Source organism: Macadamia integrifolia, chromosome 7 (genome assembly GCF_013358625.1).
Source record: "Macadamia integrifolia cultivar HAES 741 chromosome 7, SCU_Mint_v3, whole genome shotgun sequence".
Taxonomy (NCBI): domain Eukaryota; kingdom Viridiplantae; phylum Streptophyta; class Magnoliopsida; order Proteales; family Proteaceae; genus Macadamia; species Macadamia integrifolia.
The window spans coordinates 19,669,222-19,687,066 of record NC_056563.1 but is presented as its reverse complement, the minus strand read 5'-3'; the positions used below and the strand labels follow the sequence as shown (position 1 = coordinate 19,687,066).

General features: G+C 35.3%; 1 protein-coding gene across 1 annotated transcript; it reads left to right on the top strand.

Moving 5' to 3' along the window:
* The first annotated feature begins 7,861 nt into the window (after positions 1 to 7,861).
* On the top strand, positions 7,862 to 10,030 carry LOC122083123 (polyol transporter 5-like). The gene is made up of 2 exons (XM_042650819.1): positions 7,862 to 8,074; positions 8,145 to 10,030. Exons 1-2 carry the CDS (start codon positions 7,936 to 7,938, stop codon positions 9,581 to 9,583), a joined length of 1,578 nt encoding a protein of 525 aa, XP_042506753.1. The 5' UTR covers positions 7,862 to 7,935; the 3' UTR covers positions 9,584 to 10,030.
* Positions 10,031 to 17,845: the final 7,815 nt, after the last annotated feature.

Here is a 17,845-nt window from a genome sequence, read left to right as displayed (position 1 = left end):
GCTTTAAGATACGGCTACGTACCTGCTTTATCTGTACATGGCCTTATGATATGTGCATGTACACGGCTTGGGTACACTCGTCTCCTCTGGCACTGACTCGGACTTGTCTGGCCAGCCGGTGTTCAAAGTCACCTTTGCCATCATGGTCCATAAGGAACCCGCCTTAACCCTCTCTGGTTCGGATCCTGCATGATTAAATCGGATCAACCGTGTAATCAGACCGGATTTAAGAAGTAGGGTATTACATCAAGGGTCTAGGAAAAGAGAAAAAGTTGTGTACCTATTTGTGCCTAACGCCCAAAAGAATAAAGCTAATTTTCCTTCTAGGGTAAATTAAAGCACGCATAAAAAAGGGCTGGCCCCATCAAAGTTCAATTCCTTTGCAAACGAATTTCAGAATCAACAAGGGTTTGTTGAACCAAGGGAGTGTGCCACTGGGGTGACACCCGTGTCAAAGACATTTATGTAAAATTAATATGCTGGTGAAGATGTAAATCGAATTTCAACATTTCAGAGTTTGAGGGCATTGTTTGTAATCTTAGATTGGTATCCATGAATTCACTTGGATTGAATCAATGTCGATTAAGATCGATCTTGAGTCTTGATCAATCTAATACCTATAAGGTTGAAAGTTTGGCCATAACAACCTGAATCCAGCCTGAACCTGAACAAAGTTTGGGCCAAGTTTTTTTGCCTTAAAGGTAAGTTAGGGTTAAAAACCCCAACTCTGGGTCAGGGTTGGGTCGGACTCGGGTTGAGGCCTCAGCTTGACCCAATCCAACCCAACCCGGTCCGAAATTAATCTTGAATTTTTATATTAGAATTTAAAACTCTTATTAGTATTTCATTTTTCTATAATTTTTAATGTATAAGATATGAATGGCAAAAATTGGTCAATCAAAGTTAATTCAACCATTGTAGAAGCCAAGATCAATCCAACCCCACCTAGCCCGACCCAACCCGGCTCTAATAAGGTCAAATAGGGCCGGGTTGGGATGGTATGAACCAGGCAAGGTTGGGCTTGAACATGAATCCTATGGAGTATGGAGTTGGATTGGGTCTGAGCTTAATTTTGAAGACTTAAGATTGGGTTAGGGTTTTAAGAACCCAATCCAACCGGGCCTGTTGCACCCCTACTAATTCCTATCCACTATTACAACCTAAGGGTAAAAGGTAATTATAATCAATATATTAAATAAATAAATTTGTAGGAATTAGTTTAAGAGTCCGCCACTGCTGATCCCGATTTCCGCCAAGCTGATTCAGTGGATTACTTTCAATTTATTACGTTATATGACTGATTCTTCTTGATTCCGATCCAAATCACCAGCGACCGATTCCAATCCCAATTCCAATTACTCAAACATTACACACATTAGATTTCGAAGACTAATTTTCGAGAAAATAGAAAGAACGAAAATTAATAAATAAAGATAATTATTTAACACTTAAAAATGTGTCAATAAGAAAATTCCATTAATATCACACAGGGACCATGTTCCTCATCCACTCGAGCCAAAGCAAAGCCTAAGAAGTGACCGAAATGTTGAAGTTCTTCAGGAGTGGATCGATCTGGATCCACTAATAGGTTTGAGGAGATAGAGACGAGATAAGATAGGAATAAATATTGGGCGAAGGCACATTGTTAATTTTCGTAGAATTAGTAGTTCAACCATTGGAGAGGCTAAGATAGCAACGGTAGGAGAGACTTTTCCAACGGAAGAGGAGAGAGAAAGATACAATATTGGATATCTACAATATTAGCATGCCCAACCTTTACCCTTAAAAATTTGAAGCCACAAACCTTCAATACCATGAATCCAAATTCCAAAACTTTTTCATTGACTAATATCTATTGGGAGGGGGATAGATGCACCACTCGTATACACTAAGTTAACGGGTGATACCAATGAGGATGCGGGATGAGATATCATTCAAGAGGACATGGAGTTAAAAAGGGGGGAAAAGAGAGAAACTAAGGGTGTCAAATCGGAATCGAAACAAAAAATCGAATACCCTGAATCGAACCAAACCGATTATAATATGGTTACATCCTGAATCTGAAATGAGTGTTTATAATTTGGTGCGGTCCGAATCTAGATCTATGTCAAGAACTGATGGTTCTAACTAAAATCGAACCGAATAACTTGATGTAACTTTTTCCTCATTTTAAAAACTAAACACTTGACATAACTTAAAAAAGAAACTTGACGTAATTAATCACTTAAAACTGTTTTATAGAGTTATAGTTATAGTCTAAGTGTAAAACCCTCTTTTGTTAGGGAAGATTAACAACTTATTGAATAAGCATTTGTATTTTGTCTATTACATATAACCGAATTTAAAACTAGATACTGAAACCAAATAAGAAGCAAATACAAAACTTGAATAGGACCCAAAACCATATCAAATCGAACAGATTCGATATGAGTATTGATTTTCAAACGAGATGGGACCTGGTTTGGTTCTGAATCACACTAACACTCCTTATAATCAAAATCAAAACCAAACCTAATACCTGATTCTGGACCAATTGACACCCTTAAGATAAACACAACATAAGCAAATTTACAATACACTGACGGTGTACCTAACCTTGACCTTTTCTCATAGGATAAAAATTGTCCGCAATTTCTTATCAGTGCAATACCGTGCAATACACCCTTCAGATGGTGACACAAGGATAAAGTGATTTGAACGACTCAGATTAATCTTATATTGATCCAACTTCAACTCACTGATTTAGAGTTGGATCAATATAGGATTAATCTAGTCATTCAAACTATTTTGTCCATGTGTCACCATCTTAAAGAGCAAAATTGTACAAAATTAAAATTGCAAACGATTTTTATCCTTTCCTGGATCGATGTTTTGGGAAAGAGACTAATGTGGCTACTCTATCGTCTACGATCACTATCTGGAAGGTGCTTACCATATGTGGAGCTCTCATCGACTTCAGTCGGTGCCGTGTGAGTTAACTTTCCGAATGGGGACATCCCCACCCATGACTCCATGAGGCCATGACGTAAGGCCATGACCCACCCGATTCTTATCATCAGTCCCTTGTCTCTATAGTTAACAAATCACATGGATGCTAATGGTATCGGATTTTGGAACTTTCTGTCAATTCCTACCATGTGTATTGAATTTGGATCCTCTTTCATGATTTTTCTTCCAACTTACTTCTAACTTCAACCATGTGGACACTCTAACACCTAGGGCACATAGTCCCAAGCTTGTACGTCTCTGATTGGAATCATTGCAAAGAGATTCGTTAGAGAAAATCCCAGTTCTATGGTATTATCGGAAAAACAACAAATATATCTGAGAAAATCCCAATTCTAAATTAACCTGCAATTTAGAAGGGTTAATTGTATCAGACAATCCATAGACCAGATTACAAATTTATTATTATTATTTTTTTTTTTTGGTAAAATATTACAAATTTATTCTCACTATAAACGTATTGCTATGACTTTAGGCGGAATGGCGATTATAATTTTTTCTACTTCTCAAAGTATAATAACAAATTGAGAAGCTTTACGAGAAGGAATTAAATACAAATTAAATCCATAATCTACTATTTGTTTGTGGGAAAAAAAATACGTTTTATCTAATATCACGAGATGGAATTCATTATTCAAACGATTATCTGATCATACGAATCAACATCCAAATCTGTCATTTCTTCTGTCATTACAAGGATAAAAAAAGATATATTTGAAAACAAAAATGACAGATATTGAATATTAACCCGTACAATCAAGTGATCATACGTACAACTAATATATTTTTCTGATATCACCTTCCCTCCATTAGTTAGTTGAAGTGGTCACTTAGAATAAAAAAAAAAAAACAAAAATGAATTCATGAGAATTTAATCATTGAATCACTTTTCAATGGTCGGTTCGTTTAGGTAATAAAAACTTGATTCTAGGTTTTCATGTAAATGCGATATTTTTCAAAATAATTGTTTGCGCATGTGACGTGCAAATTTCTCCCCAACCGGAAACCTTCTCCCAAACAGTTAAAAAATAAATAAATAAATACGAGATAATTTATTTTAAATAAAAAATTTTATAAATCTAAATATGTAACTATCATTTTGACCCAGGAATCGACAAAAAGGGCCAGCTTTGAGAATCAAAATTAAGAGGACAAAAGAAGGACCTACCAAGAAAATACCCATCCCTCCTCCTCGATCTGTTTCACAAATTTTTGGTTCTTTTTCTCTTCTGACTTTTTTGACTAAATAGGACAAATCCAAAATTGTAATTAACCACCGCTTTCTCCTCTCAACTTTGGTCCAGCTGGGGACCACTGGACCACATTCACGAGGTAGCTCTGACAACCTCTCTTGTCATCTTATTCCATGCGGGGGAATCGCACTAATCTCTATAGGAACATTTTTGAACCACGTGGGGATTAAGACTTAAGGGCCGGTCTGACGGTCCAACCACTCCAAGGATTTTGGACTCCCAAATCCCAACTATTAATTAGGAATTGAGTGGTGTACCTACTGGAAATGACGCAATACTGACTTAAAAACTGACCCACATCTTTGTTATTGTTTCTTTCATTTTTTTTTCTTTAGCAATGCATGATTGCATATTATTGTAAGCTTTACTACTTAGTGATTCTTTCACATATGATGTAACATCAACCATCTAGAAGGAATTAAAAAAAAAAAAAAAAAAAAAAGGAAAAAACCATCTAGAAGGAAGGGTTTGATTTCTTCTGGTTTGGTGAAGAGAGAATCTTTTGATGGACCCATTTTGATATTTTTGGTGGGAGAAGAGTTTTCTTGATCAGAAATAATAGAAGGTGAGTTAATGAGGACCTTAAAGACCAATTGTAGTCTCACATCACCATTGGTGGGTAAAGGAAAACTTAATCTAAAAAAAATTATTTTTGTATATCAAATATATCTTATAAATAAGCTGGTGGGGTTTCTACACTAATGAATGTATAGGATATCCTTGCATGGTACCTTAAGTTATGTTATGTAACACATTAGATTAGGTTGAAATAGGTTGACTCGAAAATCTTGTGTTCACATGCTAAGTTTCAACTTTAATAGAGTTTTGATAGAAGTAACAAAATAAAGCATTGAAATCTTAAAAACTTTTAAATACGAAAAGAGGGTGCATGAAAATATATATATATATATATATATATGAAAAGGTGAATTATTGAATTTGCATTACTACAACGAAAAGTTAACTTTTCCAAAAGGAAAAGTTAAATGGACACTGGTGGGTGCCCGTGCTAGAAAATCTTAGGCTCATTTCATTGGTAAACTAATAAATTTTAGTATACAATAAACATCAAAAGTGATTAAATAAGCATTTTTATAATTTATTCACATCAATGTAAACTAAAAATTTATATATTTTGATGGATCGTGATTTTCGTCACCCACTATAGTGACATGAACCCTAAGATTAAAATGAAAAAAATAATATTTGTTATAAAAGTAGAAAAACAATAATTAATGATGATACAAGAGTCCAATAAAGTCATCCTCGTGGACGAGTTCCCTCTTATCAATAGGTGAAAAAATATTTAATTTTTAATTTTTGAAATCCAACAAAATAAAAAGAACTTTGTCAATATTTTAGTAGTTTGATTGCGGTCAGACCGTACATGAGACAATCTTGACCTGTTAAACAATTCACACTGATCTCCCTATTCAGACCAATGTTGACTTTGCAAGATGAGTTATGGACCACTTCAATGAATTTGTTTTATTTGTTTTTATTTATTGCATTATTTCAATCTAAATTAATCATTAATTATTGAGACAGTTCAGATAACATATATTTTTTTTAAATAGCATTTCTATAAGTGTATTTAGTATTTAAAGACCTTTTTATGTTTACCCTCTCTCTCATTCTTAAAAGTTATTTAAAGTAAAGTAAAAATGGATTATAAAAATAATTTAAAAAATGTTTATCATTATATTATTATCAAAAGATATAGTTATTTTGTACATTTTCTAGGTAAACATATGAAATACCAAAATTAAATTTTATTAAAAAAATTATGTGTTATTCTAAAAAGATAAAAAATATAAAACTAGACTTGACACCTTAAGGGATATCAATAACAAAATCTCTTAATTAAAATAATAGTAACGTCTAGGTTAATAATCAAGTAGAACCACTTCAATTCAATTAGTAGACGATAGAGAACTATTTGTTTAAAAATATAAAGATAGAACATACAATGATTGTATCTTTTTACCATTGTTATACAAAATGCTTTCGATAACGGAAAAATTTTACCATTACTATATGGATGAAGCATACTATTATATGGCAGTAATATATTAATGCTTCCAAAAACATCTTTACTCGTAATAAACAATTACAACTAAAACACGATATAATAATAAGGCTCCGTTTGGTATCGTTCTAAAAGAACGTTTTTGGAGTTTTTTTGTTCTATTGGAACAAAAAAACAGAATCTTCTGTTTGGTGCACTTATGGTCCGTTTCTGTTTTTTGGGAACAAAAAGTGAAAAAAAAAACTGAAAAAACGAGATTGGATGGAACTCCAAAATGGAGTTCCGTCTTCCCAGTTTCGTTCCATTTTACAAAAAAAAAAAAAAAAAAAAAAGTTCCCAATAAAAATCTAAAATTTTGAAACCCCATTTTTTCGTTTTAAAACTGCATTTTGACACAGAAACTGAAATTTTCGTTTTTGACACGAAACGGCGTTTCTGAAATAGAAACGATACCAAACGGGCTCTAAGTATACAACAAGTGTGGGGTGGGGACTGGGGAGGGTAGAGTCTGAAAACCATTTTCTTTCCCCAGTCAATGCCTGATCCTACCTGATCAAGATGGATGGATTCGGAAAAAAAATTTCACTATTGCTTAAGTTGTAGCCAAGTCTATGGTTCCAATCAAGGGAATGGAATTCCAGGAACAAGTTGAAAATACTCACCTAAGGTGAATTTTTCCACCCATAGTCCTGAGATTCTATTCCCAGACTAAATGCCAGAGGTTCAATAGCCATTGGATTTTTTTTCCGCTACGTGTGCGAAGATGATTTTGATCCCTTTTCAAAACCAATGGGTAATCGACAAACTTGTTTGATGCCATGTTTCAGTTAGTAAGACATGTTATCTCTGGTAGAAGTCATAAAATTCTTCCTCCACGTTATGTCTCTGATTTTTTTTTTTTTAATGAGAAATTTCTGTCAAGATAGAGCCGAGATAACGTTTTGTTTGATGTCCAGTTTGATTGGGATTGTACCCTTGAGTTCATTGAGTAGTAACTACAAGGACATTTTGGTAAATTCAACATGTCAGACACGTGGGAACCAGGAATAGGGAGATGAGTTACGTGATCTCTCTGACGTATGATCTTTCATCTCTGTCTTCATGATATTATCTCCACGGGAAAATTACATGATTACCCACTTTTGGGTTTCTCTTAACAAAATTACCCATCAAAAGTTTCAGTTAACAAAAATACCCAAAATTAGGTTTCCCTTTATAAAATTACCCACTTAAAATTTAAATTAACAAAAATACCTAAAATTGAGTTTGGGTTTACAAAACTACCCACTCAAGGTTTTAGTCATAAAAAAATACATCATTATATGTGGAAGATGAAGAATCACTATTTTGGGTAGTTTTGTAAACCTAAACCTGATTTTGGGTATTTTTATTAACTAAAACTTTGGGTGGGTAGTTTTATAAATTTAAACCTAATTTTAGATATATTTATTAATCAAAATTTTTTGTGAGTAATTTGGTAAAGTGAAACCCAAAAATGGGTAATCATGTAATTTTTTCAATCTCCACTCCCCCTTATTTAAGTAAGCACTTCACGCCAGAAGAGGTCAGAGCCTCAGAGTCCCTTGTCTCTGTGTCTCTCTTGTCTCTCTTTCTCTCTTTCTCTCTTTCTCTCTATCAAAGAAAAAAATGGCAGAACCGACTACAACTTATGAGGCACCGGAGAATACAGTACCGGCGTTTAAGTCACCGGAAAAGCGCCGTACTAACAAATATGCAATCTTCTGTGCCACCTTAGCTTCCATGTCTTCAATTTTATTGGGCTATGGTGGGTATTTATTTCTCTTCAGTTTACTGATCTTTAGTTTAATCGATATCTAACCATCTTTCTTCTTCAGATTATGGAGTGATGACTGGAGCAGCACTATCCATCAAAGACGACCTCCACTTAAACGATACCCAAGTAGAAATCCTAGTTGGAACTCTAGGCTTCTACTCTCTCATTGGATCAGCAGCAGCTGGAAGAACATCTGATTGGATCGGACGTCGTTACACCATAGTCTTCGCCGCTGTAATCTTCTTCGTTGGAGCATTAATGATGGGTCTCGCCGTAAACTATGCCTTCCTCATGGTAGGCCGCTTCATCGCCGGAGTCGGAGTTGGTTACGCTCTCATGATTGCTCCTGTCTATACGGCGGAGGTGTCACCCGCTTCCTGTCGAGGCTTCTTAACATCCTTCCCGGAAGTCTTCATCAACGGTGGAATCTTGCTGGGCTATGTCTCCAGCTACTTCTTCTCTAGGCTTCCACTCAATTTGAGCTGGCGTTTCATGCTTGGAATCGGAGTGATTCCGTCGGTGTTGTTGGGGATTTGTGTACTCGCCATGCCCGAGTCACCTCGTTGGCTTGTCATGCAGGGTCGACTCGGGGATGCCAAACGGGTTCTAGACATGACCTCCGATTCCAAAGAAGAGGCCCAGCTGCGACTCGCTGACATCAAGGAGGCAGCACGGATTCCACCAGAATGTAACGATGAGGTCGTGGCTGTAGCAAAACAAAGCCATGGTGAAGGTGTATGGAGGGAGCTCCTCCTCCGTCCCACACCGTCCGTCCGACGTATCTTAATCGCCGGCGTAGGAATTCATTTCTTCCAAGCAGCAACGGGGATGAGTACTGTGGTGTTGTATAGCCCACGGATCTTCGAGAAAGCCGGAATTACAAACACCAATAAGAAGCTTGGAGCAACCGTGGCCGTCGGATTCGTGAAGACGATCTTTATCTTAGTGGCCACCTTCCTCTTAGACAAGTTCGGAAGGCGACCGTTGCTTTTGACTAGCGTGGGAGGAATGATTATCTCGTTGGTATGTCTCGCGGTCGGGTTAAGGGTTGTGGATACCCACCCGAATGAGAAGATAATGTGGGCCATGGCTTTGTGCATAACGATGGTCTTGGTTAATGTGGCTTTCTTCTCAATTGGGCTTGGGCCTGTTACGTGGGTTTACAACTCGGAGATATTCCCATTGAAGCTGAGGGCCCAGGGAGCGAGTATTGGAGTGGCTGCGAACCTGGTGACAGGTGGGATTATTTCAATGACCTTTATATCCCTCTATAATGCCATTACTATCAGTGGGGCCTTCTTCTTGTTCGCCGGAATAGCAACAGTGGCATGGGCTTTCTTCTTTACATTCTTGCCGGAGACACAAGGGAAGACCTTGGAGGAGATGGAGGGGCTGTTTAGTAAGTTTAACTGGAGGGACTCCATCAACAACCGTAGCAACCAGGGTAAAAAAGCCACGGTCACCACTAACGGTGACGTTCAGATGGGTACTAAAGGGTAGGCCTGGTTAGTTTGGTCTTTTCGCAACACAAGAATTTAGAACATACCTTTCCGTACTTTTTTTTTTAGTTTTCTACAACTAAAGTCGCCAATCAGGGGTTTTAATGGATTGGCAAAAGAAAAGTCAGTGACGTGGTAAGGGTTGTTGATACATTTGAGAGATATACCCATCGAATCAATGTAATGATTTTTCTGCCAAAAAAAAAAAAAAAATCAATGTATTGATTTGAAAGTGAAATCCATGGCCGTAAGAAGTTTGGAAAAGAAAAATATCTAATTGAGGATTGCTTGCTCCATGTATCCATCAAATCGAATCGACCCCAATTAGTAGGGATAAGGTTATGATTATTGTTGTTGAGGTTTGTTTGTTCTGTAAATATTGTACTCAATGGAGTATGGACATTAATTGGTAATCAAGTTGATGACTTGCACAACCATTAGTATACAATGTTCAGTTGTAATTTATGAGCGTGTCAGAGTTAAGTGTTTCAATTCGTAATCGGTGGTGAATATTAAATATAAAACGAATTAACCAAAGCAAATTGAATCAATTTTATTCGGTTCAAATTTGGTTTGAGTATATGAGAGTATTAACTTCTGTTCAGTTCGATTATGGTTCAGGATATAAGAATCGTTTTGAAACGAATTAATATTGGTTTGAGTATTACATTTGTTCTATTTTTTTTTTTGGATGTTAAGAGTTTTTTGTAATTAATTACACATATTCACATGGTAAGATAATTTTAGAGTTAAGTAAGATCATAATGTTTATGACTTGAACCCATTAAGACCTTTGGTCCATCACGATCATGGACCAAAAGTGGAACCAATTACACAATCAAATTAGAACAAAATTACAAAATCTAATTAAAACTGTATTACAGAACTGAATCGGAACCAAAATTAGACCAAATCGAGTTAAATCGGCCTGAGTATCCAAATATGAAACTGAATCGATTCTCAGTTCGGTTTTGATTTACTTCATCATCCTTCTAAACAGAACCATAATTGAACCAAAAAATTAGAACAAAACCGATTGACACCCTTGGTCAAAGTGTTGATCAGTGGATCAATATACATTACTTGTCGATAATCCCTTTCCAAAAAGTTTGGTCCCTCTGACCCTAATGATCCCTTGTGAAAGCATTGTTACCCCACTCACTTTGTTGTTTTGTGTTCTAGTAATGGTTTGAGGAATCAAATCGAATTGGATAGGCGATTGAAGGAGGATCATGTATGGTGCGATGCTGAAATTGGAATGTTGCTCAAGGACAAGCATGACATTTTGCTAACCCTATGGCCAAGAACTTTAATATTAGTATATGTAGAAATGGATAACCATCCTAACCACTTCAATTTTTATATGACAACAAACAACAGATATATGAGAGAGCTTAAAAATGTAGCTAGGGAGGCTATAACAAATAAACAATCTTTAGTATTTTCCTTTGGTTGAATCAAAAAAATCAGATTGGATAAAAATTTATCTTGATTGATATCATATTAGTTGTGGATGGATACAGAGAAAAGATAAAATAATAAAAAATTAATTCAACCTAAGGGTATTTCTATCTAATATTAACTTCCCTTTCATATCTCTCTCTCTCTCTCTTTTATAACTCCGACACTGCATCTCATGTTTTGATAGAGCTGGTGGACCAGAAGATTAAATTAAAGTGATTCATTAAAAGGTTGCAAATGAAATCATTCACATAATATATGTGATTTTCTCTCCATCTTGCATGAGCAACATGTGCTTCCTCTTCTTCCTTGGTGTTGCGGCATTATTTCGTAAGGTCAATTTTGATGGATTAAAAAATAAAAGGTAAATGAAACCTATGGTTACCTAATGTTTTAAAAAATTGTAGTTAAGATACCCAACGTTTCACATATTGTGTTTCGGGTACCAAAACAATGATAGAATTACTCAAGTTTAGAAATAATTTTTATTTCCAAAAATGGTGGGGGTGGGGATTGGAGTAGGATCGATGAGTCGTAGGTGAGAGATGGAAAACAGAATAGTAAGGATATAAGGGTAAAATTGAAAATAAAAAATATTATTGATTAATTTGAGTAATGTTAATTATCTTGATTTAGGTACTGATGAGCACATTTATGTGTGAAATTTAGGATAGTAAAACATGCATTTTACATATTTATAATGGAGCTATCTTGTGTTTTACTCTCTTTTTGCAAGTTTTATATTTTCAAGGCTTTAAGGACTATCGGGCGCTATATCTCCAATTTTATACGTAAAGAGGTCTTATTTCTTTTCATGGTTGCGCAGAGGACGAAATTCTGAGCAAGATGGACATGTTCAATTGTAAGTACACATTCGTTTGGTCAACCGTACAAGTGATTATTCTTTTCGGATCAGAAAAAGAATAATGGATCAGAACTGAACCGAGATACAGAACCAGCCCATTTGCAGTTGTTCCAAGGGTATAAGGAATATTCTAAATGCCAACAAGGATCGATGGACCACATCGTTAAGTGATTGAAGATTCGTTTTTGGTAACAACAACTACCTAGCATAGTTGGTGAGTTGTGGTATGCAAAATCCCTTCATTATTAGGAGGTCTCAAGTTCGAACCTACCATTTTGTTGAGGTTTTTATTTTAGAAGATTTTCTCAATGCTGCCCACGTTTGAAGAAGAAAGAGAAAAAAATAACTAGAATTCAGTAATCTTCTCTCCCCCCTCTCATTCCCTCTTCTAACTACCTTTTATTTTTTAATTTAGGATTTTAATTTCAGTCGTTACATTATTGCTATCCCTTTTCCCCAAGGTTCATGGCTAGTGTATGTGTTGGCTTTGCCCCTCCTAGTCATAAAACCATCAATTTATTACTTTTATTTTAATTGTCTCCATTTCCCTTAAGCCAAGTAGAGTAACCCTTGTAAGAGTGACTCTCTGGTCAAGTAGGGAAGTTCATATTATGATGCATCCTTTGGGCTAAGTGGAGAAACCTACTTGTGAGTCTCTCTCTAGCTTTATCCCCTTTCTTTTACTTTATTTTTATTTCAGCATTTTTTTTCCTTTATTGTTATTTTTTTTTAATTACGTGGGTTGTTTATTTTCAGTTATTTATTTATTTAATTTTAATTGCGTGGCTTGCGTCTTTAAATTCTTAGATGACGAATGGTTAGGACGGTATTTTAGATACATATGTTTAGGACGATAATTAGAATTAGATCACAACCATTAATCAGTTCACTTTCACATTATTAAAAGAAAAAATAAATAAAGTGGTTGCTCTCCCTGTGTTCAACCCGTAGCTACACTGATCCGTACGCTTGCGGTTACATTTTAAAATCTCAAACAGGTACCCAACATAATATGTGAAATGACAATTTCTCGAAACATTAGGTATCCAAGATATAATTTACCTAAAAATAAAAAACAAAAATGCATAACATTGAACAATTCAATCCCCCCCCCCCTTTTTCCCTTATGAAACATTATTGTAATAAGTAATTTGGATTCCAATCTCATTCTCAACTGATGAGATTGTTTAACTAAGTAGGGGCCCTTTATTAGCAAGAAATACATTTGATAATTTTGGATTGATCTAGATGCCCCTAGAAATGGATCTTTTGGCATTCAGCTTTTAAAGTTAATTCAAATTATATTTTTGGCATTTCTAAGGTCATATTCAGATTTTAGGGTTTCGGTGTGATGTTCATCTGGGAGACTAGGACAGAACATATAGCTCATTGTTTTATGCAAAAAAAAAAAAGGAGCTATAGCTTTTCACATTGTAATTTTGGTTCGTCAGGTCGATCTCACACAATCAGGGAGATGAGCCATCGAAATTTGAAAAGGAAGAGTTGCTGAGACGTTGCACATCTATGAGTACTTTGGTTATTTCTTACTTGCGATCAAGATGGATGTAAGAAAAAGAACTTGGGAAAGTTGACAGTAATAGTATTTTAGGCCCTCTTTGGTATCATTTTTCATTTTATTTTTGTTCATCAAAATGGTTTTGGCTGCATTTGGTATCATTTATGGAGCATGTTTCTATTAAAAAAAAAAAAATTAAGAAAACATAAAGACCAAAAAGAGATCAAGAGTCATTTATGTGTTTTGGCCAAAAATGATTTTTAGTAACTTTCGCTAAACTTTAATGAGCACGTGCTTAAAATCCCAATATAGACTATAGAGAGGTAAAATAATCATTTACTTTGTAATTAGAAATCCAAGCCCCTTACCCCCTATTTTTCCAGTCCAAAGTGGAGAAAGAGAATTCTCTTCACCCATTTCTTCAAAAAACCATTTTGCACATAGAGACATCAAATTATTTCTCACAAAAAATCATTTTTGTCAAGTAGTTGCCAAACCATTTTTATGTTTTGATAAAAAATAATTTTCATTAATGATTTTTGTTTAATAGGTAAAAATAAAAAAAGAAAAATAATACCTTAATGGTGTTGAAATAATGAAGAGAAATATATATAACTTACTTGATAAACTTGAATTTCCAAAAGATGATAGATATCCTCCAATTTATGTAGAGGTGAGTCATATGAGTATATTCTCCTTAAGTTATTTGAACGCTCTGTATATGTGCAACCGGGTTGATTGTCTACCATCACCTCCAAAATAAAACAACTCTCAAACTACTTAAGGTGCACTCCAATATAACAGGGAAATAAGAAGGTAAATACTCAGTAATAGGGTAAAAATTGTATACGTTTTGAGTAAAACAAAGACTATAAAAGTAGAAGCACTCAATAAAAATGCTTGCAAATAGCAAAACAAAACCACAGAGATTGTGCTTGCAAAACCTTCTCATCCGTACATAGAATTGTAATAGAGAGCAAATCTCATTATGAATTCTATATTTATAGAACTAGAGGTGTACTTGTACGTGTCTTTTGATGTAAGTGCAAGTATGTTTGGTAGCGTAAGTACAGGTATGCATGTGTCTTTTTATGTAATGTAGATACATACTAGTATAAGTGTATCTTTTCAAAGTAGGGATGTGACTATTTGAATTTGAAATCCAAAAACTCCAATTTGAATATTAGAGCCAAAACTCACCAACTGCGTAAAAAGATATTAGAAGAGGGAGGGTTCCCCCTTCAAAGAGCTTGCACCCATGAGAAATAATCTTACATATATGTCCATCATTTCTTCTCTCCCAAACTAATGTGGGAGTAAACTTGATTCTTTTACTCCTTTAGAAGTGATTCTTTTACTCCTTTAGAAGTTGTCTTTTACTTATGTTACAACTCATGCTAAAAAATAAAAAAAGGAAAAGGTTTTTAAGATTTTGAAACTTAAAAGTTGTAACAAAAATAATACTATATAATAATCTAAATCCAACAATGGAGTGATGTGTAGGGTTTGATATGTTGAAGATACCAGAAAGTAGGGAATGACAAAGGAGAAAAGTAAGGGGAAAAGTAGTTCCGAAACGAGTTAAGGACAGAAAAACCTAAAATACACAGGGATACTGACTAGGTAAAGGAGGGGAAAGAAACAAATATTTTAAAAGAAAAGGGGAAGAGGGAGTTGGGGGATGAAGAAAAGAAGGGAAAAAGGATATGGGTCCAGCTGTAAACTAAGGTGGTTGGGGAGATGGGGTGTGAGAAAGGGTAGAGAACGAATCATGTTAGCATACAAGAATGTTCTCGTATATTCCTGACCTATGGATTTAGAATTCGTTTTCTCTTTCTTCATTTAATTGATTCTAAATCCTTGGACCAAGAGCGTATGGGAACATTCTCATACGTGAATTTGATCTGCTCTCGTCAAATACATCAAAGACCTAAAGAGAGAAAGACTGATCAGGAACCAAGGGAGAATTAGGATACAACTATTTAGAGCCTCCCCTCCCTCAATCAATGTGGACGAGAAGGTACAAGGAGGAAGGAAAGGAGGCAGTAATCAGCAAGAATAGGGAAATGCTAACGGAAGAAATGGAGAAGAGAAAGGACAAGGAGTAAGAGGGACATAGCGCCCCTCATGGTTTTAAGTATCTCTGATACCGATACGATACCCTCCGATACGTATCTTAAATTTAGTCGGTCGATATGATACACACCGATACGATACATTGAATTTTTTAAATCATTTCGTATCTATATATATCCTACAATACATACCGATATGCATCAATACACCACTAATACACATCGATACGATATGACATGCCTCGATACGACTCTATGAAAAATATAAAATTGAGGTAAAATGTACGTTTCAGTATGTATTGGTACGTATCGGTGAGTATCGGTATGTATTGATTGGTACATATTGGTATATATCAGCACGTATCGGTGAGTATCGATATATATATATATCGGTACGTATCGGTGAGTATCGATACGTATCGGCGCTACGGTCATATAATGGCCAATATGGGTAATTTTTCAGAAAAAAAAAACGATTTTTTGAAGGGTTTTTGTTCCAAAGTTGTTGTCAGCCATATTTCTCTCTAACTAAAGTGGAAATCAAGGTTGGGAACAAGGATTTTACATTTATGGGACAACTACAAACCTTGAATTCTTAGTACGATACCCTCAATTTAGTGTTTATGCATAATACATGTTATCAATAGCTTTTTTTAAGAAATTCTTTATGCAAAAGTGTTTAAAAAAATGTTTCCTATCCATTTATGTGTGTATCTTTAAGGTATCTTAGTGTATCTCCGATACAATATGATACCCTCCGATACGTATCTTAATTTTGATCGATCGATACGATGATCGATACCGATACTTTAATCCTTGGTGCCCCTTCTTACTATCTTCACAAAACAACCTCTTTCTCTTATGGGAAAATAAGTTTTCACTCTTGATAAGTTCAAAAGTAAGAGAGAAATGGTTAGAGGATCTCTCTCTCTCTCTCTCGCTCTCTTTTCTCTCTCTCTCTCTCTCTCTCAATCAATATGTTGTTGCAACTGTCATCATTAATTATATATTACTCTTTCTAGTAGGACTTTATTTGTTGTGAACTTTTATTTGTACATTTTCCTACAAGAGACTTTGTGGTGGAGTTCAAAATCCGGAGTTCAAAATCCTCTCTTTAGACCCTCTCCCCTACCAATGAGGTTGGTAGTCTAATGGTGAAAATGTCCTTAATACATCACCATTCGAGTTGGTTAGTTGTGAGTTTAAGTCTTGGCATGTCCACTATCACCCATTGGTCTTACGAAAACACTACTTGTCATACGGGAGCTTGTTCTGGGGGCTATGATCACTACCATAGAGCTTTTTTTTTTGGCCTACGAGGGTGAAAAAGTCCATGCCATGTTCATTGGTAGAATAACTCCTTCATTACCAAGGATTTAATTATGGTTGTCCTTGTACCATAAAAAAAAATATAATAATAATTATTATTATTATATTATTATGGGTGTCGATATGGATCCGGCTCCTTTTCTTAGCGGTGATCCCCTAGATCGGTCCATAGTTATCTGAGCAATCGCCATATGTCCAGTTGATGATCCAACGGTGCCCAATGAAGCACAAAGAACTTGGCACTGACAAAGACACGGAGAAAGAGGTGTTGGACGGCATCGGATTGTCGTTTGAACATGTGACGATCACTCAGATAGCTATGGGAAAGACATGGGCGATTTCACTTTGGAGAGGAGTCAAATCCTATTGATGTTGGTATTGATATCGGAATTGAATCAGTGTAGATCGATAGCTTTTGTTCTTACTTTTCAAGAAAAAGACATTTTCACTACGATTTTACTCATGAAACAATACTCATAATCGATGCAGATCAGTCAAATATCAATATTATTCTTGGCCGATATCAATACAATACAATGGATCCAATCTTATCATTATCCTCTCATTAATTGAGCCACTAAATCAAGAAAAATCGGTGATATACCTAATCTCCTCTTTTTTATATGGAAATATTTCTTTCCCTACTCTCCAATCCGTGGGATGATGGAAACCTATATTCAAAAGGGTAAAAAAGAAAAAAAGAAAAAAAAAATGCAAATAAAAAAGTAACGAGGACTTTCTCCATCAATAAATAACACGTGGCAAATAGAGACAAATTGAAGAGGACATTTGGATAAATTCACGAACCAAAGATTACAAAAGGCTAATAGCTCATTGGCTCTCATAGTTCCTTGACTATGTAACTACAGTCTAGCTAATTTCTCATTGGCTGTCATACCTAGCTAAACAGTCTAACGTCCCGTGATGACGTAAGATCAGTCTCATTAGTCATTACTCTATTCAGAGCAGTTTTTTTTTTAAGTCTATTTAAGCAGAAGAGATGATGACGGACAGCTC